The sequence below is a fragment of the Epinephelus fuscoguttatus genome, linkage group LG4 (assembly GCF_011397635.1).
Source record: "Epinephelus fuscoguttatus linkage group LG4, E.fuscoguttatus.final_Chr_v1".
NCBI lineage: Eukaryota > Metazoa > Chordata > Actinopteri > Perciformes > Serranidae > Epinephelus > Epinephelus fuscoguttatus.
Window position 1 is genome coordinate 17,373,023 of NC_064755.1, and position 26,821 is coordinate 17,399,843.

A 26,821-nucleotide genomic window follows, 5' to 3' on the forward strand; every position below is an offset into this window, starting at 1 on the left:
TACAAATTGTGATTCTTTTCTAGACTGCTTCCTCTCTGTTTAGACTTGATATACTTCAATTTGACTACTTTTGGGCCGACAAAATGAATTAACATTGAAATATCTAAAGAAATATCAATATCTGTGCCTGTAGGGAAAAGCACATAGGGGGAAAAAAAGGAAAGTAAAGAGATAAAAATTAACAAATTGCATGTAAAAATGATAAATAAAAACATACAATAAAAATAGAGTTATTCGTTTGGAAAAAATAAGATATTATTTTAAGAATGTAGAGGTAAATGCAGAAATAAGTGTGAAAATAAATGAAAATGCTTATAATTATTACATTTTTTTTAATTATTTGTCTTTTTTCCCTTTTTTATTTCTTATGTCTTATTGTTATTTCTTTCTTTCTTTCTTTCTTTCTTTCTTTCTTTTATATTTATTTCTCTTTATATTTCTAAATATATTTTCTTATTCTTTCACAGATTTTTTTTTTTTTTAATGGCACTCCCAGTACTCCATGTAAACTAAACCTTTGACCAAGCACTCGATACCAACTTTGACACTTTTTGATAATCAGTGCTTGGTGTTTCGAGGGTATAGGGGTTTGATAATATTAATACAATATTTGCCCACCAGAATTTGATTCCTGAAGCAGCGTCATGTTGGGAAACATGCATCACATGTTGTTTCACTGGGAGGACCAGCTTACAAAAGACTGGAGTTTTAGAAACTGTGGCCACATCACCTGTTAAACTGTAGTTAATATAAAGTCTGCAAGATTTTACTATGAGTTGTTGCCACATGAAGTGATGTCCTGTGACATTGAACAGGTGGTGAAGTTTCTAGTTGATGCTCTGAGGCTGTTTTAAACTCAACACTGACCTCTGCTGGTGCAAAATCATTTACTTTTCTTGTCTCTCTCGACAGGTCTCCAAAGCAGAATGTGACAGTAAGTACACGCATGCTGTTTCCTTATTTTGTTGTATGTGCTACATTTCTGTCAATTTGTCTGTATTTCTTCATATAAATACAAATTCTCGCAAAATATTGTTTTTTAAAAATGTAATATAAGCTTGTTAAATACATCACCCTTGTCAATATATCTGGAGAAATGTAGTTTTTTTAATTTATTGGGTGCTTTTTTCTTGTTGTTGGTCCTGCTTTTCTTCTTCCTATGTCTCTTAGGTGGAGAATGTGAAAGCAATGAAACAATGACATTAACGACAACAACAGTCGAGTTTGAATCCATACAAAGCTGTAACTTCTCCATTGGGAACAATATCTTTGGAGACGGTTCGATAACTGGTTTGATCCCTGGAGCGGTCTATCAAATCTTCCTTAAGTGTTTCAACTGCTGCATAACGGCCACAACAAGTGAGTGTGTTTATTTACATTTCAGACCCTGATCATGTCTACAACACAGGAAAGAACCTACAGTATTGCTGCAAATCGAGCTTGCCTGTGTCAGTATGAATAAACGACAGATATCAAATACAGAGATGACAATACTGTGCTACACTAATGATGAACGATAAGAGCATAAAATATGAATTCTTTCCATCACCAACTTCTCTCTCACTCACAGAGCCTGGACAAGTCATGCACCTTGCTGTCAATGAAACTGTCATCACAACATCCTCTATATTTGTGATGTGGACTAAACCAGAGGGAAACAGCTCTTCCTACAAAGTACGGTGGACTGATGGAACAACTAACAGGAATGCCAGTGTCAATGAAACAAACATGAATATCACTGGCCTGACTGCTGGGGTCCAGTATGACATAAGTGTAGTTGCAGTGGCAGATGATGGCCGGTCTGAAGGAGAAGAAAGCAATGTTTCTCAGTACACAAGTAAGTACACGTTTAATTTTGGTTTACATTGTAAGATAGCAGATAAAATTCTGAATGTGAAGCTCTGTATGGCAGAGGAATTGAAAGTGTGAAGACATGGGTTGGGAATCTCACTGTCCTTGAAATTGCAACATCCTCTGTGTGGTAGTGTTTTTAAATCAACAGGCACATCACCGTTAAACTAACAGGGTTCCCTTGGTTATGGAAAACCTGGAAAAGTCATGGAATTTCACAATCACATATTCCAGGCCTGGAAAAGTCATGGAATTAGTAAAAATCATTGAAATTTTTGTTGTGTCTAATGAAACTATTAAAGTGATCTTTGTGGATAATCTTCCAAGTCATGTAACATATTGCAAATTTATTTTCTGTAGCTGTTGAAATAACGTTGCTCCAATATGTGTCGATATGTGACATGTATGTCTCTTTCTACGGCGTTCTGTCTTTTTCTTCATGTATTCCAGTGAGCTGAAATTATGTTTTAATAGAGTTTGAATGTATGTTTTAAAATGCCCTTTGAGTGGGGCAAGAAAACCATTTTTTTTTTTTTTAATTTTTATTATGGGTCCTTGAAAAGTCATGGAAATGTTGTCAATGTGAAAATGTGTGTGAACCTTGCACTGACTTGTACAGATACAGTACCTTTGCTGTGCCTTCATACCTGATCCCTGGTACACGCTGCACAATCACAGTAATTGCTGTTGCAGGAGACAGTTGCACAGAAGGAGACAGTTACACATGCACCTCAGTCACAAGTAATTTTGTGTTTGGTTTGGCATTACAGCTTTTTGACGTTTGTATCTTTTCAGATGGGTAAGTGTGCTTTCCTGTCATGAAAAAAACTTTTGAACGTCGACACAGGGTTTAGGTTTTGTACCTGCCACAGTAAGTAGTGTTTTCGTTGGCTCTAAATGTGTTTTTTTTCCCCCTCATTCTGTATTTATCTGGCACCCACAGAGCCTGAAGTAGTCAGGAACCTCACTGTCACTCAGATCACAACGTCCTCTATATCTCTGTTGTGGACTGAACCAGAGGGAAACAGATCTTTCTATAGAGTACAGTGGACTGATGGAAATGTAACTGACAGTGACAATGTGACTGAAACACATAAAAACATTACTAACCTGACTGCTGGTGTTCAGTATGAAATAAATGTCACTGCAGTGGCAGGTGACGGCAGTACCGCAGGACGGAGTAAAGCTGTTTCTAAATACACGAGTAAGTAAGCATTAAATGTGGTTGATACTGTCAGGTAGTAAGAGTCTGGATTATTTTCTGTTTTTACGCATCAGATTTTGCAAAAAAAGTGATCCAAGTCTTTGTGTCTGAGGGGATTTGCTTATTAAAGATGATGCCAGGTGTTGGCCTTAAGGGTGTATGACAACACAAAGATGCTAGATGAACTTTTAGCTACATGGAAGCAGCTTGATAATGTTGATGAGGCAACATGGCTTTTGTTGAACTGTTTCTATTGCGACTTTGACTGGATGAAGAATTTGTGCGATAACATCTCAAAACCTCTTTATTTCCCCATATAACACCTCCCCCTTTACAGGGCCTGAGGTAGTCAGGAACCTGACTGTCACTCAGATCACAACGTCCTCTGTGTTTCTGACCTGGACTGAACCAGTGGGAGAGAGCTCTTTCTATAGAGTTCAGTGGACTGGTGGAAATTTGAATCAGAGTGATACCGTGAATGAAACATACACAAACATCACTGAGCTGACTGCAGGAGAGCAGTACACCTTTACTGTCACTACAGTGGCTGGAGATGGGAAAACTTTTGGAGAGGCAAAGACAGTTTCACTGTATACAAGTAAGATGTCCACTGTGTGTGCCCATTATAGTCAGTTCAGGTTACCCTCCATATAAACTGAATAACTGGGACTTAAACTTGACTGTGTGTTTTTCTGATGAAGTTATTCTTGTGCTTTATCATGGATAACTTATGTTTCACTGTCATCTTTTCTCCATTGCGTTCACCTCTCTGTTCTCACAGAGCCTGAAGTAGTCAGGAACCTGACTGTCACTCAGACCACAACATCCTCTGTGTTTCTGACCTGGACTGAACCAGTGGGAGAGAGCTCTTTCTATAGAGTTCAGTGGACTGGTGGAAATGTAACTGACAGTGACAATGTGACTGAAACACATATAAACATTACTAACCTGACCGCTGGTGTTCAGTATGAAATAAGTGTCACTGCAGTGGCAGGTGATGGCAGTACCGCAGGACGGAGTGAAGCTGTTTCTAAATACACAAGTAAGTAAGCATTAAATGTGGTTGATACTGTCAGGTAGTGAGAGTCTGCTGAAGACACCTGTGGGAGAAGACTGTGTGCAGTGATCACAGGCAGGATGAAACTCTGAGGGTACTATAAGAAAAGTCCAAATGTAGAATAGCAAGTGGTTGACCCCTGGTTTGGGTATCAGCTACAATGATGCTGTTGTTGTAGTGGACCATGGTGATGATAAGAGAGCTCACCTGTGGAGCAAAGGTCTGGATTGTTTTCTGTTTTTGCTAATCAGCTTTGGCCACAAACCCTGTTGAGACAAGAATGAGGCCAACGGTTGAAATGAGGGTTTTCTCTCACAGTGTCTTGTCTCATTTTTTAGGGTGAGAGGTTCAGTGATCCAGGGAGGTCTTTATGTCAAACTGCTGTTACTCTGTTCTATCAGAAGGTAACCTATCAGAAAGTCAGATGAGGGGCTTTGGTCACTAGTTAAAGAGGACACTAGGTGTCAGTCTTTAGAAGTGCAACAGCCATACTGTATAAGAGGGGACCTTAGCCACTGTGATGTCAGCCATTGGTTTGTGACGATCATTTTGAAGCCTCGAGTTTGTCATTTTGGCAGTTGCCATCTTTGTTTCTTTGGAGCCAGTCGTGACCATATTTGGACCAGAGGATTGAGCTGGGGAGGTGCTTTATCATCTGTTTTGCTCTAAATGGGACCATAATTTACACATTGAACATCATGTTGTATTGAAGAAGATTTTAAACCAGCAACTGAGAACACGAAGTCATTAGGAAGGTGTTTACAGAGGTACTAAATCAAGTAAGAAGCAGGACCATTGAATTGTATACTATCAGATTTCTTTTTGCAACCAGTGGAGTCGCCCTCTGCTAACCACTGGAAAGAGTGCAGGTTTAAGGCATTTCTGATTTGGCCTCTTTTTTTTAGACCCAGAGGGCTCGACCACTTCTTTTATACAGTCAATAATAACAACGTGAGGATGCTCGATGAACTTTCAGCTGCATGGAAGAAGCTTGATAATGCAGCATGGCTCTGTTTGCACTTTTGTTTTTGTGACTTTGACTGGATCACACATTTGTGCAATTAAACAGTTTTTTAAGCTCTTTATTTCCCCATGTAACACCTGTCTCCTCACAGAGCCTGAAGTAGTCAGGAACCTGACTGTCACTCAGATCACAACGTCCTCTGTGTTTCTGACCTGGACTGAACCAGTGGGAGAGAGCTCTTTCTATAGAGTTCAGTGGACTGGTGGAAATTTGAATCAGAGTGTTACTGTGAATGAAACATACACAAACATCACTGAGCTGACTGCAGGAGAGCAGTACACCTTTACTGTCACTACAGTGGCTGGAGATGGGAAAACTTTTGGAGAGGCAAAGACAGTTTCACTGTATACAAGTAAGATGTCCACTGTGTGTGCCCATTATAGTCAGTTCAGGTTACCCTCCAGATAAACTGAATAACTGGGACTTAAACTTGACTGTGTGTTTTTCTAATGAAGTTATTCTTGTGCTTTATCATGGATAACTTATGTTTCGCTGTCATCTTTTCTCCATTGCATTCACCTCTCTGTTCTCACAGAGCCTGAAGTAGTCAGGAACCTGACTGTCACTCAGACCACAACATCCTCTGTGTTTCTGACCTGGACTGAACCAGTGGGAGAGAGCTCTTTCTATAGAGTTCAGTGGACTGGTGGAAATGTAACTGACAGTGACAATGTGACTGAAACACATATAAACATTACTAACCTGACTGCTGGTGTTCAGTATGAAATAAGTGTCACTGCAGTGGCAGGTGATGGCAGTACCGCAGGATGGAGTGAAGCTGTTTCTAAATACACAAGTAAGTAAGCATTAAATGTGGTTGATACTGTCAGGTAGTGAGAGTCTGCTGAAGACACCTGTGGGAGAAGACTGTGTGCAGTGATCACAGGCAGGATGAAACTCTGAGGGTACTATAAGAAAAGTCCAAATGTAGAATAGCAAGTGGTTGACCCCTGGTTTGGGTATCAGCTACAATGATGCTGTTGTTGTAGTGGACCATGGTGATGATAAGAGAGCTCACCTGTGGAGCAAAGGTCTGGATTGTTTTCTGTTTTTGCTAATCAGCTTTGGCCACAAACCCTGTTGAGACAAGAATGAGGCCAACGGTTGAAATGAGGATTTTCTGTCACGGTGTCTTGTCTCATTTTTTAGGGTGAGAGGTTCAGTGATCCAGGGAGGTCTTTATGTCAAACTGCTGTTACTCTGTTCTATCAGAAGGTAACCTATCAGAAAGTCAGATGAGGGGCTTTGGTCACTAGTTAAAGAGGACACTAGGTGTCAGTCTTTAGAAGTGCAACAGCCATACTGTATAAGAGGGGACCTTAGCCACTGTGATGTCAGCCATTGGTTTGTGACGATCATTTTGAAGCCTCGAGTTTGTCATTTTGGCAGTTGCCATCTTTGTTTCTTTGGAGCCAGTCGTGACCATATTTGGACCAGAGGATTGAGCTGGGGAGGTTATGCATTGCTGTGCCTCCATCCTGACTCACAGGTTGCTGTGGTAGCGACTCGTCAGTCACAAAGTAGCCGTGCCCTGAAGCATATCCTGCTTTATCATCTGTTTTGCTCTAAATGGGACCATAATTTACACATTGAACATCATGTTGTATTGAAGAAGATTTTAAACCAGCAACTGAGAACACGAAGTCATTAGGAAGGTGTTTACAGAGGTACTAAATCAAGTAAGAAGCAGGACCATTGAATTGTATACTATCAGATTTCTTTTTGCAACCAGTGGAGTCGCCCTCTGCTAACCACTGGAAAGAGTGCAGGTTTAAGGCATTTCTGATTTGGCCTCTTTTTTTTAGACCCAGAGGGCTCGACCACTTCTTTTATACAGTCAATAATAACAACTTGAGGATGCTCGATGAACTTTCAGCTGCATGGAAGAAGCTTGATAATGCAGCATGGCTCTGTTTGCACTTTTGTTTTTGTGACTTTGACTGGATCACACATTTGTGCAATTAAACAGTTTTTTAAGCTCTTTATTTCCCCATGTAACACCTGTCTCCTCACAGAGCCTGAAGTAGTCAGGAACCTGACTGTCACTCAGATCACAACGTCCTCTGTGTTTCTGACCTGGACTGAACCAGTGGGAGAGAGCTCTTTCTATAGAGTTCAGTGGACTGGTGGAAATTTGAATCAGAGTGATACCGTGAATGAAACATACACAAACATCACTGAGCTGACTGCAGGAGAGCAGTACACCTTTACTGTCACTACAGTGGCTGGAGATGGGAAAACTTTTGGAGAGGCAAAGACAGTTTCACTGTATACAAGTAAGATGTCCACTGTGTGTGCCCATTATAGTCAGTTCAGGTTACCCTCCAGATAAACTGAATAACTGGGACTTAAACTTGACTGTGTGTTTTTCTGATGAAGTTATTCTTGTGCTTTATCATGGATAACTTATGTTTCACTGTCATCTTTTCTCCATTGCGTTCACCTCTCTGTTCTCACAGAGCCTGAAGTAGTCAGGAACCTGACTGTCACTCAGATCACAACGTCCTCTGTGTTTCTGACCTGGACTGAACCAGTGGGAGAGAGCTCTTTCTATAGAGTTCAGTGGACTGGTGGAAATGTAACTGACAGTGACAATGTGACTGAAACACATATAAACATCACTGACCTGACTGCTGGTGTTCAGTATGAAATAAGTGTCACTGCAGTGGCAGGTGACGGCAGTACTGCAGGACGGAGTAAAGCTGTTTCTAAATACACAAGTAAGTAAGCATTAAATGTGCTGAAAACATCAGCTGGAGAAGACTGCGGAATTTTTAACTGGTGCAGAAGTGTTTGTGCTGGATCTGGGTTCAGGCTCTGAACCGCTAACGATTTAACACTCTTGCTGATGATGTTGCTTGATTTTTACATGAATGCTTTCCTCTGCATGAGGACGTCTAGTTTATTAACTCTTTGTGTTCTTATTTTAATGTTTTACTTTGCTCTTTCTACCGTCTCCTTTTTGCTTTAGGACCTGGTAAAATTGTAAGATTTGATTACTCTACAAACACATCCTCCATCTCTCTGACCTGGACCTCACCTCCTGGTGAGGTGTTCATGTACAAGGTGAAGTGGCATAATGGTGGAGCAACGATGAGCCGATTCACACACAGTACCTCTGCTGTGCTATCAGACCTGCTCGCTGGTACTCGCTACACAATCACAGTCATTGCCATAGCGAGAGACAATCACACAGACGGAGAGGGGTACACATCCACTGTAGTCACAAGTAAGTCAACCTTTCTGTATTGAACATCTCCTAATTAAAATGCACAATAATGATAAATGTTTCCCATTTACACATTCCCATTGGTGCTCTAAAACTCTTTACACAACATATTTTATTGTTTGTATTCCCTTCATCATGTGTTTTTTTTACATTCACAGAACCTGATAAAGTCAGGAATCTCTCCATTACTGAAGTCACAAAATCGTCTGTGTCTCTGGACTGGATTCAACCAGAGGGCAATGCTACTTCATACATAGTTCAGTGGACTGCAGGAGGAGACACTCCTAATAACACCACTACTGACACCTCCTTTACTATCAATAGTTTAGAGCCCGGATACCAATACAACATTACAGTGGCTGCTGTTGCTGTAAATCCCTCAAACATTGGAGAAGGAACTCTTAAAACTACCTTCACTGGTAGGTCTATCCTTATTTTATTTAATGTTGTGTTGTGTTTGTGTGATAAAGTGTTTGTACCTGCAAAAGTAACAAGATTCAGCAAACTTCTTTATGGTTTAAAGTCACCAAAACAGTAGCAGAAACAGTAAGCAGAAAGAACTCCACCTATAAGGATATATTTAATATTATTGCCACCAATATACCTTATTCATTATCTGTTTATACACCAGCATTTACCTGGGTGCCCACAGAAGGAGATATAGCTGTCACCACATTTATCAGTTAACACTTATAGCAGCTTACAACTGCATTATAGTGTGTAATAAACCAGTTATTAATTGTTCATATACTACCTATAAATGAAAAGGAGTGGGAGGAAATATGAACTTATCAAATCCCACCCATTCTCCATGAGTCATTGAGTGATTTTAACTTTGTTACACTAAAAAAACATGTGTATATAAGAGTAAGTACAAAATATATATTTTACAGAAACACATCTTAGTATATAATATAAATTACCAGTTAACCATGACGTACAGGTATAAACCAGTCTAAATGTATGATATATGTATTACCAATCGTTTTTATCTTATAAAAGAATAAATATAAATGTTAATATTACATATATATCTTCATCATCTCTTGATGAACTGATTTGCTGTTTGGGCTTAAAAATGTCAGAAAATTGTGAAAATAAGATGGCGACATAGTGGTGCAGTGGTTAGCACCCATCCAGGGTGGTGAAGCCCGTCTGTGGGGAGTTTGCATGTTCTCCCTGTGTCAGCGTGGGCTTTCTCCATGTACTTTCTCCAGGCTTCCTCCCACATTCTAAAGACATGCATGGTGACTCTAAATTGCCCTTAGGTGTGCGTGAATAGTTGTCTGTCTCTGTGTGTCAGCCCTGTGATAGTTTGGCGACCTGTACCCTTCCTCTCGCCCACTGTCAGCTGGGATAGGCTCCAGCACCCTCTCCACCCCTAACAGGATAAGTGGTTATGGAAAATGAAAGAATGAATGAATGAATGAATGAATGAATGAATGAGTCAATCAGGATGTCCTTAAATGTGTTCCTTTGTCCACAACCCAAAGATAATCAGTTTACTGCCATCCATTTTCGAGCAAAGAAACTAGAAACTATTCACACTTAAGATGCTTGAAAAGTCTTAAAAAATACTCATAGCTATTAATTGATTATCAAATTAATTGGTGATTAATAATAATCAATCACTAATCAATTAATCAACTGCAACTATTAGTTATTTGATTAATTACTTGAGCAACAGAAACTTGATAGCTAAGTACTTTGATAAGAAATTGTTTGTCATCTTGCAAGGGAAACATTTCTAGTAATTTGAGTTATTATAATGTCAGTGCTGTTTGTGTTTCCCCGTCTGAATGTTGGAACCTCTTTAAAACACTAGATTGGAGGTATAGTTCTGGGATATTAATAATATATTGATCAGGTTGCAACATTTGTCATTTTTCATTGATTAAATAGGCATTTATAGCAAATATATGTATTTTATTTCTATTGTACCATTTTAAGATGTGACATGTCATAAATGGATATTATGTTTTTTTTCACAATCCAATGACAAGAGAACAAAACCGTCTTTTACGTCTTTATTACACAGAGCCTGAAAAGCCTGAGAACATCAGCATTACAGCACGAGGAACCAATTACCTGAGCATCAGCTGGACTTTACGTGAAGGGAGGGTCGATCACTATGTAGTGAACATATCAAATGAGGGACTGGCATATCTGTATAGCAACAAAACATCTGTCAACACAGCCCACCTCACTGGTTTACATCCCGGGAGAATCTATTCCATCACAGTGACCTCTGTAGCTGGAAACTTCATGGAGGTGTCTGATCCGACTTCATTTGCCACTGGTAAGTTCAACACCTTCTACTGTTGCTGTTATGATTTTGTTGTTGGGTCTTGTGCAGCCCGATGTAACAGTTATACTTCTAATAATGTTTCTTAAGTGGATTTAGTTTATTTAAATGAGTTTAAACCATTTAAACCGATCAGACATGGATGGCGACAGGAAGTAATAAGTGTGCATCATTCCCCTTAGAGCCCACACCTCCTGGTCCCATCATCATCAGTCAGAGGACAAACTCTTCACTCCATCTGCGGTGGGCGACTCCTGCTTTGATGGAGGGTGCTCCAGACACCAGCTACATTATCACCTTCCAGCCTGAGGGTGGCGCAATACAGACGGAAAGCTCCTTAGTCAATAACACAGAGTTGTCCTCACTGTCTTCTGGAACCTCCTACAATATAACTGTGCAAACAGTCGGACCCCAGAGTTTAAAGAGCAGTCTGGTTCATAATTCTGCTTTCACCCGTAAGTACAACAGGGAGAAACCAAACGACATAGAGACAGTGCCAGATCTAGCACATTCGAGCCCCCCTAAAAAAAATATTTTATTTTATTATTATTATTATTATTATTTATTTATTTGCTATTATTATTTTATTTATTTTTATTTTGCACTTTTTGTTGCATGTTGGATGTCCCCCTCTGGGTGGTGCCCTAGGTGGCTGCCTATGTCTCCTATAGGAAGGTCCGCCACTGCGTAAAATTGTTTCTGTTGATTGGAATGACTAAATTCATGTTGTAGTTGTACAATATTTGCACATTAACCCATTGTTTTATCTGATTAATATTACTGTATATAGTATGACATATATTAAAAATATGTCATAAGTGACGTGAATCTCTGTTCTTTAGTAACAGTTTCCCTTGTTTTTCATTTTTCTAGTTCCCAACCCTGTGTTGAACCTCGAAGCTAGCCCTCAATCCAACACCTCGATAGTAGTGAAATGGTCAGACCCACAGGGAGTCCAGCCGTATTACAAATACTTGGTTCAAACCTACAGTACTGCAGGGACACCGTTTAACAAAACAGTCAGCAATAACAGCGCTGATGTGCCCAACCTGGAGCCAGGAACTAGATATGACGTCAAAGTCACGACAATAGCAGCAACAGGAAGTGAATCCACGGTGGAGCAGACATTCAGCTACACAAGTAAGGCATTAAAATGTTAAAGGATACCACGGAAATGTTTTTCTGTTGTGGTCTTTGGTCTTACGTAATCCCCTGCTGTATTTGCTGCAGTGCCCAACGCAGTGACTGAACTCACAGTGGAGGATGTGAACACAACGGCCATCCAGCTGACGTGGCTCAGACAAAGTGATCATAAGCCATCCTACTCCTACCTGGTGATAGCGTTCCAGGACGCCAGGGTGTTGAAGAATTATTCAACGAAAAATGACACTTACACCTTTGTTGATCTGAGCCCTGGAGAACTGTACACTTTTGACGTGTTTACAGTTGTAGAAGGGGTCCGGTCCACAGTGGAGAGCATATCAACTCACACAAGTACGTCTTCAAAGCTTTTGAAATGTGATTTTATGTATAAAACATTGTCATTGTCCGTAGCACCACCCAAAGAAATATCAAAACGTCATGTACTAACTGAGAACTTGATTACATTTATCGACTGTGCAATTACTCATCCAAAGTTAGCCATTTTTTGAAAGACTGTAAAACAGCATACATGTAAGTTTGAATGGTGATACTATTATTATGTCAAAGTCCAGCCAAGGTACAGCCACCTCCTTCAAACTGAGTTTCATGTGTAAAATTGCACTAGTGCCAAATTTGAGGTGTGAAATTACGTGTTAAAAGTGGAAAAATTACAGGTTTAGAAAATGTATTTCAGGAATTTTTCATATTAACTGCCAGAAATAATTCTTTCAAATTATTTTTTATGGTGTATAGGAAACAAAATTGTATTACAATTATTCAGTTGTGACCCAACCAGGTGGAGTATCTCCTCAGGTTAGTTTAATGTGTTCAGACAGAGCTTAAACTAAGGGATTTCTACATGTATAATACATAAGATTTATTTGTTTATTTACAGGGCCTGAAGCAGTTTCTATCATCACAGCCATAGGAAACACAACTACCATGTTGGTTAGCTGGACACAAGCAGCTGGGCAAGTGGCCTCCTACACTGTCCTGCTGTACAAAGATACACAGGTCGTGGACAGTGACACAGGCCTGAGCAACGCTACTGTGGACAAACTGTTTCTGAATCTGACACCAGGAGTGCTTTACTGTGCAAAAGTGGTCACCAAAAGTGGACCTTTTGAAACTAACAGCTCAGAAGTTTGCAATGCAACTTGTGAGTTACTTATAAACTTGCATACTACATATATATATATATATATATATATGTATATATATGTACTGTATGTACTCTATGTAAATACCCGTAGCATTTATAACAAAACTCTTCCCTCTCCTGTTCAGTTCCCAACCCTCCTGGTCCCATCATGGTGGAGTCTCAGACTGTGAAGTCCATCAACTTCACCTGGCCCTCTCCAGAGGACATGGACCATAATCAGTACAGGTTCAGAGTGTCCAGCTTTAATGGCTCCTCTGTGACGGAAAACAACTGGTTCCTGCTGGACGACCTCCAATCTGGAAGCCCCTACAATATCTCTGTTGTTACTGTGGGTGAGGAGAACTATGAGAGCACAGCAGTGACAACAGAAAACTATACCAGTGAGTGTGATTAATACATACACGATCACACTAGGGTTTTTATTTTTTATATAGTGAAGAAGTGTCCTTTTTCAGTCAGTTTTAGGTGTGGATTTCTAGTTTAATTATCATCTATTTACAGATGTTGTTGTGATATTCACAGTGACTGATTCCAAAGAGATGTTTGGCAGCAGAAGTATTTGCCAAAAAATAATGTTTTATAAAAAGAATACTGTGTACTTACATACAGTAGTTTATCAATAAGCATGAAGTAAAAATGCCAGTGTTTTGTTAAGTTAACACAATATTTGAATTTAATTTAGCTAGTGACTATATTAAGGACACCCAGAAACACCAGGTGACATATTGAGCACATATCTGCTGATTATTATTGACTTCCAAATGTTTTTTTGTAGAAACTGTTAATTCCTCATGCCTGTGTGGTGAACCACAGATATTATTTATCACTATGTTGCCCACATCTGACGTGTGAAAACACTGACATTTTCCTCAGGACCGTACCCTGTGACCATGCTGAGACAGACAGAAATCACCACAAGTGAAGTGACCTTGGAGTGGGAACAGCTGGAGAGCAAACCTGGCTATTCGTATGTGGTGCAGACCACAAACGGGTCTTTTCCTGTGTCTGAGACAGTCTTTGACAGAAACACAACAATCAGAGAACTCCTCTCTGGGAGTAACTACAGCTTCACTGTCACCACACAGACAGCAGATGGCACTCAGGCAGATCCTAGGACAGTGTCCTACTTTACACGTATGTATATAGCCTATCCAAGATGTTGTGTCTACACCTGGGAAGTACTGGTAGCTAAATTTCCCCCTAACTAAACAAGCAAAGCAACCAAAGTAAATACCAATTCAAGAGTAAAGTAAAAAAAAAAGTTTAGTTTATGATTATTCCTTTAATTTGTAGCTGTATGTGGCCTTTGAGGAGGAGAGTGCTGCTTATTTGATTGATTGACAGATTCATAAGACACTTTCTGCTTTATCTGTAGGTCCGTATAGTGTTGGATCGTTGGAAGCTAAGACCCTGAACACAACTGCTGTACGTCTGGTTTGGACAAAACCACTGCAATATAAGAGTGACTACACATATCGACTTGAGACTTCAGGTTGTGGCTCAAAAAACAAAACCTTCGCAGGAGTAGATGCAGAGATCTCAGAGCTCACCCCAGGGACCAACTGCACCTTCTGTGTTTCGGTCAGGGCAGCGGATGACACTGAAGGACAAGCGCGCTGCACCTCTCAGTACACTAGTAAGACTCTTACCTGTCATTTTTTTCTTTCAGATTATCAAGGTGGTTGATCAGCGCTAATACTTCCTCCTCTGTTCATCAACAGAGCCTGAGGCAGTGCAACCCAGTATCTCCAGCCAGGGCTCCAATAGTTCCATCCTGGTGTCATGGGCCAAACCTTTTGGGAATGTGGAGCATTATAAAGTTTATCTGAACAACACATTCACATCTCCAAAGGAGGAAAAGCTGGACTCCACCAGTACCTCCTTTCTGTTTGACAGCTTGCTTGCTGGAAGGCTTTACACTGCCGTGGTGATCACGAACAGTGGACCCTTCAATGCATCATCTGAATCCGTTACCAATGCAACTTGTAAGTATGAGTACAGCTGATGCTTCAAGCTCCAGAATATAAGATTCAGGGGGTTTTAGGGGAAAGCCCAAAGCTCTATATGGCAATGACAGTGATGAAAACACTGAAATATAATGATTAAAATGCTACTTAAACTGTATGACAATGCTTTAAAGGTCCAGTGTGTGAGGTTTAGGGGGATTTGGTGGCATATAGCGGTGATGATTGCAGATTGTAAACAGCTGAAATTTCTCCTGCTTAGAACTCCCTCTACTGTGAGCTTAATTATCCACAGAGGTCTCTTTAGCTCCAAAACACACGGACCAGGTGATTAAAACCTGTTAGGTTTTGGTTTCTGGCTTGACCCCAAAGCAGAGATGGATGCAGGTGTATGGAAACAAAAGAGTTTATTGACGAAGGAAAAAACAGAATTGCAGGCAGAGGAGGCAGGGTGCTGGCTGGCTAGGAGGTTGTCCACCAGTGAAGAGAGACAGATCGCTAAAGATGACACAAGGGCTGAGCACATGTAAAAACACTCTGGTACTGTAGAAGTTGAGACTAGCAACTGCAAAGAACACAGTAGCCTTTGGAAACCAGGGCAAAAACACAAGTGAGCACAAAAACGCACAAGGCATGAAAAACTCTGACAAAAACCACATCGAAGAAATCACTACAGAAGCAACACTGAGGAAGAGTACGGCATTAACTGGCAGTGAAGACCAGGTACATGTACAGCAGGCAGGTTGATAAGCTGAGTGGAAACAGGTATGCCTTGTCAGTTGCAGTGGGAAGAGCCAGCCACGCCCCCTGCCACACACAAGCCCTCCCAAAAACCAAAACCAAAACAGAATCATCACAAAAAGTGGTAAAACACTGAATATAGCCATTTCACGTTACAAATCGATGTTTCCTTGACACTGTTAGGCACATTGTAGACAGACCACTAGCCTGTCTTCAATCTTCAATCCTTGCTGTTGGATGCCACTAAATCCCTCTAAATCTTACACACTGGACCTTTAAATACCCATAATCCATTCTAAAGCACATGTGACATACCACACCAAATAGTCAACATCAATAGTAGTATATAAACAAATCATGTACTTCCTCATAGTTAAGTACTCGTACTCCTCCTGATGAAAAGCTGTCACTATAATAAATGATAATTATGATAAATGTATATACAATCACACCCTGTTGCAAATTCACAGTCAAAATTGAGTAAGAAAATATATTTATTAAGCATATACACAAGTTTATTAATCTAGGCTACATACAGTACAGGCCAAAAGTTTGGACACACCTTCTCATTCAATGCGTTTTCTTTATTTTCATGACTATTTACATTGTAGATTCTCACTGAAGGCATCAAAACTATGAATGAACACATATGGAGTTATGTACTTAACAAAAAAAGGTGAAATAACTGAAAACATGTTTTATATTCTAGTTTCTTCAAAATAGCCACCCTTTGCTCTGATTACTGCTTTGCACACTCTTGGCATTCTCTCCATGAGCTTCAAGAGGTAGTCACCTGAAATGGTTTTCCAACAGTCTGGAAGGAGTTCCCAGAGGTGTTTAGCACTTGTTGGCCCCTTTGCCTTCACTGTGCGGTCCAGCTCACCCCAGACCATCTCGATTGGGTCCAGGTCCGGTGACTGTGGAGGCCAGGTCATCTGCCGCAGCACTCCATCACTCTCCTTCTTGGTCAAATAGCCCTTACACAGCCTGGAGGTGTGTTTGGGGTCATTGTCCTGTTGAAAAATAAATGATCGTCCAACTAAACGCAAACCGGATGGGATGGCATGTCGCTGCAGGATGCTGTGGTAGCCATGCTGGTTCAGTGTGCCTTCAATTTTGAATAAATCCCCAACAGTGTCACCAGCAAAACACCCCCACACCATCACACCTCCTCCTCCATGCTTCACAGTGGGAACCAGGCATGTGGAATCCATCCGTTCACCTTTTCTGCGTCTCACAAAGACACGGCGGTTGGAACCAAAGATCTCACATTTGGACTCATCAGACCAAAGCACAGATTTCCACTGGTCTAATGTCCATTCCTTGTGTTTCTTGGCCCAAACAAATCTCTTCTGCTTGTTGCCTCTCCTTAGCAGTGGTTTCCTAGCAGCTATTTGACCATGAAGGCCTGATTCGCGCAGTCTCCTCTTGACAGATGTTCTAGAGATGGGTCTGCTGCTAGAACTCTGTGTGGCATTCATCTGGTCTCTGATCTGAGCTGCTGTTAACTTGCGATTTCTGAGGCTGGTGACTTGGATGAACTTATCCTCAGAAGCAGAGGTGACTCTTGGTCTTCCTTTCCTGGGTCGGTCCTCATGTGTGCCAGTTTCGTTGTAGCGCTTGATGGTCTTTGCGACTCCGCTTGGGGACACATTTAAAGTTTTTGCAATTTTCCGGACTGACTGACCTTCATTTCTTAAAGTAATGATGGCCACTCGTTTTTCTTTAGTTAGCTGATTGGTTCTTGCCATAATATGAATTTTAACAGTTGTCCAATAGGGCTGTCGGCTGTGTATTAACCTGACTTCTGCACAACACAACTGATGGTCCCAACCCCATTGATAAAGCAAGAAATTCCACTAATTAACCCTGATAAGGCACACCTGTGAAGTGGAAACCATTTCAGGTGACTACCTCTTGAAGCTCATGGAGAGAATGCCAAGAGTGTGCAAAGCAGTAATCAGAGCAAAGGGTGGCTATTTTGAAGAAACTAGAATATAAAACATGTTTTCAGTTATTTCACCTTTTTTTTTTAAGTACATAACTCCACATGTGTTCATTCATAGTTTTGATGCCTTCAGTGAGAATCTACAATGTAAATAGTCATGAAAATAAAGAAAACGCATTGAATGAGAAGGTGTGTCCAAACTTTTGGCCTGTACTGTATATACAAAAGGTACATGAGGATAATCAAAACATACAAAGGAAATTAATAGTATATATTTGCAAAACATATACCCCAGCCCAATGAATGCTTTGGAACATGGCCTTCAGCAATGGAAAATCTTTTGTATACGCAATAAAAAACATGCAACACTATCGGTATGGTTCTTTAAGGATTCATATTTTTGTGTAGTGTTGTCATGATACTGGAATTTCTAACTTTGATACAGTACCTTGAAAAATATTGTTCTTCAGTACAATTTTTTATATAAACAGATATTTAATGCATAAAATATTTTTATTTTATTTTATTGTAAGATAAATATAACAAGGCTTTAACAGAAAACAGCAGAATGATTGTATTAACATTAAGAATAAGAGAGAGCAAGAAAATACAGCTCGTACCAGTGTATCAATGCTGTGGAAAATGAGTATTGAAACCATTTGAGACATTCTGGAACGATATGTATTGTTATTTTTGACAAGACTATTTTGGTGACATTGCTTGTGAAGTTCACATTCTGCAATTCCACCTCCAGTCCCTAACCCTCCTGGGCCGATTGACATCCTGCGAAAGACAACCAGCTCTATTGACATCAGGTGGGGGGAAGCACCTCTGATGTCCGGTGCATCGTTCCACTACCAGTTGACTAACCTATCACTCCAGGGAGGAGAATACATCCGCACCCACAACACCAGTCATACTTTTACCCCTCTGCTTTCTGGGACTTCCTACAACATCTCTGTAGCAACAGTGGGTGTGATGGGTTTTGAGAGCGAGAAGGTTCAGATCCACATGGTCACCACAAGTAAGGGTTTTATTTCTGAGCAATGTGCAAGCACAAACCTTTTCATGTCTCACCTTTACTGTCTAGTAACATTTACATCTCTCTAATCTCTTTCAAACAATCAGGACCATTCAGTGTGAAGCTTCTCACGGCTTCTCCAGCAGAGAAGAGCATCACAGTGATGTGGGCCGTACCTGACCAATACAAGGAAAGCTATCGATACAATCTGACCTGGCAAAGCTCAGATGGGCCCATTTATAATAAAGTGGATTTAAAAAGTCCATCAGAAATCGAATGGCTGGTTCCTGGCACACGCTACAACATCAGTGTCACCACAGTGACGTCTGATGGAACCAAGGGTGCCCCAAGATGGATTTCCAACTGCACAAGTATGGTCATAGCAATGTGATTCATTTTAATATTGCCATCAGATAGTTTAAAATCATTTTGTCTTTTATCTGTCCATATGGAAATTGTGGGAAGCCTTTTAGGAGATATTAGCTTAAAATGAATGTCACGTTTTGAGTTTTAAGATGTTATTTAATAGGAATTTAGCAGCTAATTAGAATGTTATGTTTTTCCTGACATTAATTTCTGTTTGATGGTGTAGATGCAAGCCCGGTGACTGACCTCCAATGTAAAGGTACAAACACAACAAATGCAAAGGTCATCCTGTCCTGGAGCAAACCCAATGGCCAACACTCTGGCTTCCAGGTCACTGTAAACGATGACGAGATCATCAAATCAACAAGCACCTGTTGTAATTATACTGTGTCCAACCTTCGTCACCATACTGAATACACGCTGACTGTGGAGACTCAGAGCTGCGGACGACCCAGCACTCCTGTGTCTCTTCCCTGCCAAACAGGCATCACAAGTAGGTGGCTTTGTGAACGTTATAATGACATATACACTTAATTGCATGTAGGTACTAATACATTCAATATGTATTTGTGGTAAAACCTCTCAAAGAGAATCTTTTCTTTTTACTTTTTTTTCTCTGAAGATCCACCTATTCCAGAGAACTCTCTGTCCCTAGTGGTGAGGAGTAGCACAGAGCATGACAGGTTCACCCTTCAGATTAACTCCAGCCTGCTGAACAACATCAACGGGCCAGTCACACATGTTGGCGTGCTGGTGACAAAAAACCAACCTGGTGAGTGTTGTAATTACATTGTGCTATCGTAATTCAGTAGTTTGTGACCGTTTGCTGGACAGTAAATGATTTATGCCTCATCAAAGCATTTCCTGTGATGTTGTTTTTTGTTTTTTTTTTAAATTTGTTTTATATTATGAATATATTAGACTCATTACAAGAACTCCCCTGTCATAAGCCATTTATTGTAATCCCTGTCCCTCCAGATGACACTTCTAATTTGACAAAGTACTTGGGGAAAACTTATAGACAGTGGAAGGCAGGGGACACTCCAGTATACCTGGCAACAGTCAGAGAGAACGAGTTACAGACACGGAGTGGAGAGAGCGATCTGATCATTGAAGTAGGAGACGACACCACATGGGAGGGCTACACTAATGGTGTTCTGGATGCCAATGGAAAATACCAGTAAGAACACAAACAATATGGTGTATGAATAGGTGTGCAGAAGGAGATAATATACAATAGTGACTTCTTGAAGGCGGCACGGTGGTGTGGTGGTTAGCACTGTTGCCTCACAGCAAGGGGGTTCCTGGTTCGATCCCGGGTGCAGGAGCCCTTCTGTGTGAGGTTTGCATGTTCTCCCCGTGTCAGCGTGGGTTTTCTCCGGGTTCTCCGGCTTCCTCCCACAGTCCAAAGACATGCAGGTTGGGGATAGGTTAATTGATGACTCCAAATTGTCCGTAGATGTGAATGTGAGTGTGAATGGTTGTCTTGTCTAGGGCTGTCCTGAATACCAGCTAATCAAAGCTTTGAATTTGTGTGGATCAGGGTGGGGGATAATGCAAGATGATTTTTTGAAACATCAGTTTTTACTCGATGCACCTAATGTATTGTGACAATTAGCCACTTTTTGAGCAGTAAGGTCATAGTAACATTACCCATAAAAGCTGGAAAGAAGGAGACTTTCCAGGCTGACTAAGCTGTTACATACTGTTTTCAGGTGATTTGCCAGTTTCCTTTGGCATATTTGGCACTCAACTTTTAATCTTTGTAAATTTGGAGACTATTCCAGATGTTTGACTTTTTCGACATCATGCTGGCGTATCTGTATGCCTGACATTGGTGATCAAAATGTCATAGTACAAAACTGGGCTTATCATTACGTATAAATATCCCTGTCTGACAATAACTAATACGTGATGTTGATGCATAAGGAATTATATTGGATTACTATTTTCTTCTTTGTGGGCTATTGGGATTTTTGGGGTAATGGTACAGGAAAAAAAGCATTCAAATACTGATTTGGATGTCGATTACCATGGCAACAGTAGAAGCTTTAAAGCATTCGGGTCAGCCCTGATTTTAAGACATTCAGAGATTATGAACAAATAAAAAAAGGTTAAAGTGTAGATATGTGTATATCTCCTAACGGATGTGTTCAATCCTGCAGATATGCTATTGTGTTGTTCACTGACCTGAAGCTGCAAGACAAGTTTGTGAATTATCAAGAATCACTGGTATCAATAATGCCCATCTCTCCTGCTTTCACACTCCCAACAAACCCAGGTACCTCATTCAGAACCAAAGGTTTAACTATGAAATGTTCCCCTGAAGTGAGGAAATGCTCACTGGCCTCTTTCTTTGTCTTTCTGTCGTCATCTCTGTCAAAATTTTAGTTGTAGTCATTGGCATTGCGGTTGGAGTAACATTGGCGATTTTTTTCATTCTCTTCATCATCCTCATCGGCTTCATTATCTACTGGAAGAGGTCTGTCATTGTTATCATTGATAAAAAGATGACTGCAGAGTGAGTGTGCATAGTACTAAACTCTAAACTTGCTGCTCATTTACTTTAGGTTATCTAAGACAGAAACGTCAGACATCCAGATTCATTCCATGAGGTAGGTTTTTTATTTCTGCCATGTTATTGTATGTTTAAGTAAAAGAATTGTTTCTAAAAGTGTTGGTGAACATTGCTTTTTCCTCTCTTTTTCTGCAGAGCCAAAGTGTAAGTATAAATCTTTTAAATGATAACATATGATAAGATCTGCCAATGAAATTCACAGACAGTGATTTTCTGAACGCAACTCATGACTCTTGTCCAAACTTTGGTGTCAATTTGAGCAGAAGTGTGCCGGTGAGGGTGGAGGACTATGAGGCTTACTACAAGAAGCAGAGAGCAGACTCCAATTGTGGCTTTGCTGAAGAGTTTGAGGTGACGCTCAATATTTAAGGGTTCCTGGTATATAAATTAGCCGACTTGTAGCAGGCAATTATTGCTAAAAATTCTTTATCATCATTGGGACAAATGTTAAAATAATGTCCAATATATTACTGTTTATTCTATATAGATTTAAGTATTTAATTTAATAATGTGGGCAATATGAGCATGTGTAAATGTGATGACCACACATTTCAGTGATCCTTACTAATATTAATTTGCTTTTTTGGTACTCTACATGCACCAGATTTGGGGCATAAAGCGAGTCATCCAATCATCAGTCACACTTGTTTCTTGTCTTTTAAAAGGACCTGAAGCTTGTTGGTACAACTCAGTCTAAAACACACGCTCTGATGTTGGAGAACAAGCCCAAGAACCGCTACAACAACGTGCTTCCCTGTGAGTCACCTTAAGAAATGCACCTCTGCTGCTCTCAACAATAACACTCTTCACTCTTGACACCATATCATCGCCCATCATACCATATCTACTGTCATAATCTCATTTTTAGTTAACCTTTTACACGTACATAGCATTTTTTCATTTCTCTTTTCTCACCTCCTAGATGACTCCTCTAGGGTGAAACTCTCTATTATCCATGGGAGTCCATATGATGACTACATCAATGCTAACTACATGCCGGTGCGTACTGACACTCTTTCAAACAGCTCTCTGCCTCAGTCATTGCTTCAGCATCAGTAAACATTCTAGTGGGCGACATCACTGCTCATTCCTTTTGCTTTATGTCATGCTTTTTAAACTCTTCCTCCTTTATCTACGGTTACATTGAAAACACTAGACAGACTCATAGAAACCTGAACAGGATGTGTGTTTGTGTCATGTCTCTGGGCTGATGTTTTATTTGACAGGGTTACAACTCCAGGAAGGAGTTTATTGCAGCTCAGGGCCCTTTGCCCACCACAGTGAACGAGTTCTGGAGGATGATCTGGGAGAAGAACGTACAGACTCTGGTCATGCTGACACGCTGTAACGAACAGGGACGAGTGAGTATGAATGCAAAAACAACACCTAGCAACAATGTGTATGTTTACATACATGGACACACACATACACCCTTATGTCTTCCCTAACGTTAGCCAGCAGACTGTTGTTCCTGGACACTAAATGTCGCATACCAAACATAACCAGTAACATATTCTATGAATGCATCCTCCATGTTAAAGGAATACTCCACCCATAAAATGATCATTCTAATCAGTTACTCGCCCCATGTTGTGTTGACTTCAAGAACCTCTGCATAAACAGTCTCATGTTTGGTCAAGCCCATGCATTTAAACTCTGCTCAGTGAAATGCACAAAAATGAAAATGAACTCTTCTCACTGAGATGCACGTGCTTGCCTGGGTGTGCCACACATTTACTTGTGCATTATCACTGACATCTGCTTGTGTACCTCTTTAAGTAAAGATGTTGCGCATAGTAAATGCATTACATTATAATTGCTGAAACAAAACAGATAAAAATAAGTCAATGCATAACCGGAGCATTGCTCAACCAAAATTAAACTTGCGCTAATGACTACAATGCACTTATACTTCAAATACTGGTAATCCTGAAAGTAGCTTTCTATATTCTGTTTCTGTTTCAACTGAACACTTACCTTTCTTTTCCAGGTAAAATGTGAACAATACTGGGCTCCTGGCATCAAGCACTTTGACAACATCACTGTGACAACAACCTCTGAAATACCACTTGAAGACTGGACCATCAGGGACTTTGACATTAAAAATGTAAGTGGCAAGTTGTGACATATTCCAACGAAAGAATGATTCAGGAGGATAAAACGTCACCACCCATTAGTGCTTATTTAACACCTTTAGTTTAGAATACTTTCCCTGCATTGCATTAAAATATTTTGTATTTGTGTGTGTGTCTGTCCTTCAGGTGAAAACAGCAGAGACCCGTTCAGTGCGTCACTTCCACTTCACAGCCTGGCCGGATCACGGGGTACCACAAACCACCGAGCTCCTCATCAGCTTCAGACACTTGGTCAGAGAACACATGGACCAGTACTCCAGACACTCTCCTACTGTGGTTCACTGCAGGTCCGACAGAACACACACACACAGACATTGTAATTTCAGAAATGGCACAAAGATTCATCTGCTAATCTGTCTCTCTCCCTGCGCCGTCTACACTCAGTGCTGGCGTTGGACGCACAGGTACCTTCATAGCCATCGACCATTTGATCTTCCAGATTGAAAGGGAATATTATGTGGACGTGTATGGCATTGTCCACGATCTGCGCATGCACCGGCCCCTTATGGTGCAGACAGAGGTAGGACACAGTCTTTGTCACAGTTGTCTTATTGTGCATGTTGTTTGAAACAGTATATGAAGTTTGCTGCAGCTCTGTAAACTTCTCTCTCTCTGATGTCCCTGCAGGACCAGTATGTGTTCCTAAACCAGTGTGCCATGGACATCATCAGATCAAGAACTGGAACCAACGTGGATCTAATCTACCAAAACACTGCTGCACTCTCTATTTACGAGAACGTAGAGCCAAAAAAAGGTTACCCTAAAAACGGGTTCAAGAATTCAAAGGTATGAGAACCCGCTCAGGTCTTCCTCTTAGCAAAGAAACTGAGCAGACATTTGCAAAGGGAACACTTTAAACAGAGTCTGCTGTATTTATTTTTATATTTGTCACCCTTTGGTTAAGAATCTTGTAGCTTTCTGGATTTAAACCTTTATTTTGTTGTATTTATTTGTTGAAAATTTTGTGTGTTTAATTATGGAGGGAGCTGTATATGGAGATACAATAGGGCAGTGGTTCTTAACCTTTTTTGTGTCAAGGACCCTTAAATTGATACACATTAGGTGACGGTTAGGATTTTGCCGAAGGGACTTCCTCCTGAAAAGATTTTGGTTTGGTTAGATATGATTAAGATGCCAAATGCAGTTAAGAAGAGCGAAACCTATGATCAGAATAGTCACTCGTATGACTCTTGCTCACAGTGAGCTCACTTCTGTTATGCATTAAATAGAGAAAGAAACTATTCCCAATTTTTCTGGGGTCCCCCCTGGAACTCCAAGGACCCTTGGAGGGCACTGGACATCTGGTTGAGAACCACTGCAATATAGGGAACAAAGTCACTGTGCGAAAATATTTGGATCATATGTAAACTTTGGTCAAATATAAAATTTGATTCTCTCTTACCTCTCTCTTTTCCTGCTTGTTTACTACTGTATATGACTTAGAGATGATTACATTTTTTGCTCAGGTAATGTACTGGATGCTGTAAATGTTTTATTACAAAGAAAAAATTGTAATGGATGAATTAATTGAACTGCCTTGTACAAAGAATTGCTGGTATGAACACCGCATGCCTTTTCAAAGCCTGTATGCTTTAGTGCCAGTAGGTGGCACTCTGTTATTTTTGTCTTAAACTGAACAAGACAAACAGGGACTGTTATATTATCTTGTTGCAGGAACCTTAAGATTAAGTTCGTCAGATCGTTCAGCTAGTTCTGTTTGCACCTGTAAAGCCAGTTTGAACTGTGCAATGCCTTATAGGAGAAGGAGTTTTACTGTTGTTGTAGAGACTTTTGTACGTGTATACACTGTAGTCAATGATGCACTGGATGCATTTGTCTTTCTATACACTGTCCACTTTTTTAAACTATTTAGAGATGTTTTTCTTTATTTTTATTAATCGGTATCTGTGATAAGATTTTGCGAGTGCTTTGTAAAACTTTGGACCAATTTGCTATTCACCCCACACATTTGATCATTACATTTTTTGTATGACATTATACAAAAGCTCAGGAACTCAGACAATGAAAACGGAACATTTCACTCGTGTTAAAATCTGTTATGCACCAGTGAGTACTTTGAAGAACTTGGAGGTCACACCGGTTGTTTTTGTTTTGTTAATGTCCTTCTTCTCTACATTGTACATTCCTCAGAAACAAAAAACCCAAACATGTTATGTCACTTCCTGCTGCATATCTGGTCTATCTAAGGACATTTCCTGTGTGTTAAACTCACCAGAGGAGCTTTATTTTCAGCTCTAAAGGGCAGAATTTTCCATGAGGCAGGTACGTTTTTTTTTTAATAGTGATTGATGTGTGTGGTTAGCTTGTAGATACTCTTAAGTCCATGTTTTATTTTTATTGTATGATAATGTACTTAATGACCAAGAGCACTTAATGCAAATAGTCACAAAGTTGTAGGATGTTCTTTAAAGGCTTTATGAGATGCTTGCTGGTACAATGCAAATAAATGTCAAAGGGGCGAGGATTTAATGTTTGTGTACCCTTTGATCTGTAAAACAAAATGAGATTAAAGATGCTATTACATTTTTACCCCACATTTGTGTTTGGCTCTGTAATGTGTGGTTTAAATCACTGTGTGAGTGAGTGCAGGGGAACTTCTCCTTTACAAGAACCCAACAGCTTGGAGCTTTCACCAGAATGTTTCACAATTTTAAAATCATACCTTGCACAATCTGTGTGACAGATTGTAACATCACTCCCAATGACTTCATTGTGCAAACAGTTGAAATAGTAAAATTTGTTTCAGTCAAATGGAAAGATCAAAAGCAGCAAACAATAGAACATGCTGCATGCTGCAGAGGAGGACTAAGCTGGCACACCTCTGCATTATTCAGAACAACTAGGAGCTTGCAGGTAGCTAAGTGCACCCTCAGAGGCTGAATAAATAACGCCATTTCTGTTTGTTACCCCAAGAGGAAAAAGCTTTTTACTCGGAGACTTCAAAAAGTTCTACTTTTACAGCTCACATCAGGCCTGTGCGCCCAGGGGATTTGGTGCATTACGGAGGTGTTTTTAAGGGCAGTCATTCTCACACAGAGGTCACTGCTGGCATGGTGGTAACATAAGAGTTTG

The 26,821-nt window shown here is 40.2% G+C and overlaps 1 protein-coding gene across 23 annotated transcripts in view; it reads left to right on the plus strand.

Annotated features, from left to right (window-relative positions):
* Positions 1 to 26,277, plus strand: part of ptprjb.1 (protein tyrosine phosphatase receptor type Jb, tandem duplicate 1) — a 52,091-nt gene extending 25,814 nt beyond the window's left edge. The window contains exons 2-33 of one of the 23 annotated variants that reach the window (XR_007449131.1): positions 913 to 934; positions 1,171 to 1,359; positions 1,571 to 1,837; positions 2,795 to 3,055; positions 3,393 to 3,653; positions 3,837 to 4,097; positions 5,228 to 5,488; positions 5,672 to 5,932; positions 7,152 to 7,412; positions 7,596 to 7,856; positions 8,108 to 8,365; positions 8,524 to 8,784; positions 10,404 to 10,664; positions 10,853 to 11,125; positions 11,544 to 11,810; positions 11,901 to 12,164; positions 12,709 to 12,972; positions 13,101 to 13,355; positions 13,849 to 14,109; positions 14,351 to 14,611; positions 14,697 to 14,960; positions 18,383 to 18,652; positions 18,757 to 19,020; positions 19,242 to 19,508; positions 19,638 to 19,787; positions 19,994 to 20,195; positions 21,181 to 21,296; positions 21,407 to 21,497; positions 21,586 to 21,737; positions 21,857 to 21,944; positions 22,259 to 22,349; positions 22,820 to 22,858. Coding sequence is in view for 1 of the 23 variants with exons in the window: in XM_049573901.1 (XP_049429858.1) it covers positions 913 to 934; positions 1,171 to 1,359; positions 1,571 to 1,837; positions 2,795 to 3,055; positions 8,108 to 8,365; positions 8,524 to 8,784; positions 10,404 to 10,664; positions 10,853 to 11,125; positions 11,544 to 11,810; positions 11,901 to 12,164; positions 12,709 to 12,972; positions 13,101 to 13,355; positions 13,849 to 14,109; positions 14,351 to 14,611; positions 14,697 to 14,960; positions 18,383 to 18,652; positions 18,757 to 19,020; positions 19,242 to 19,508; positions 19,638 to 19,787; positions 19,994 to 20,195; positions 21,181 to 21,296; positions 21,407 to 21,497; positions 21,586 to 21,630; positions 21,729 to 21,737; positions 21,857 to 21,944; positions 22,259 to 22,349; positions 22,516 to 22,592; positions 22,820 to 22,954; positions 23,584 to 23,700; positions 23,855 to 24,015; positions 24,113 to 24,248; positions 24,356 to 24,520 (6,012 nt within the window). In the remaining 22 variants the exon portion in view is untranslated. Of the gene's footprint in view, positions 1 to 912; positions 935 to 1,170; positions 1,360 to 1,570; positions 1,838 to 2,646; positions 3,056 to 3,392; positions 3,654 to 3,836; positions 4,098 to 5,227; positions 5,489 to 5,671; positions 5,933 to 7,151; positions 7,413 to 7,595; positions 7,857 to 8,107; positions 8,366 to 8,523; positions 8,785 to 10,403; positions 10,665 to 10,852; positions 11,126 to 11,543; positions 11,811 to 11,900; positions 12,165 to 12,708; positions 12,973 to 13,100; positions 13,356 to 13,848; positions 14,110 to 14,350; positions 14,612 to 14,696; positions 14,961 to 18,382; positions 18,653 to 18,756; positions 19,021 to 19,241; positions 19,509 to 19,637; positions 19,788 to 19,993; positions 20,196 to 21,180; positions 21,297 to 21,406; positions 21,498 to 21,585; positions 21,738 to 21,856; positions 21,945 to 22,258; positions 22,350 to 22,515; positions 22,593 to 22,819; positions 22,955 to 23,583; positions 23,701 to 23,854; positions 24,016 to 24,112; positions 24,249 to 24,355 lie in introns of those variants that run through there. The other 22 variants (XM_049573901.1, XR_007449136.1, XR_007449133.1 and 19 more) reach the window with 22 other exon arrangements.
* Positions 26,278 to 26,821: the final 544 nt, after the last annotated feature.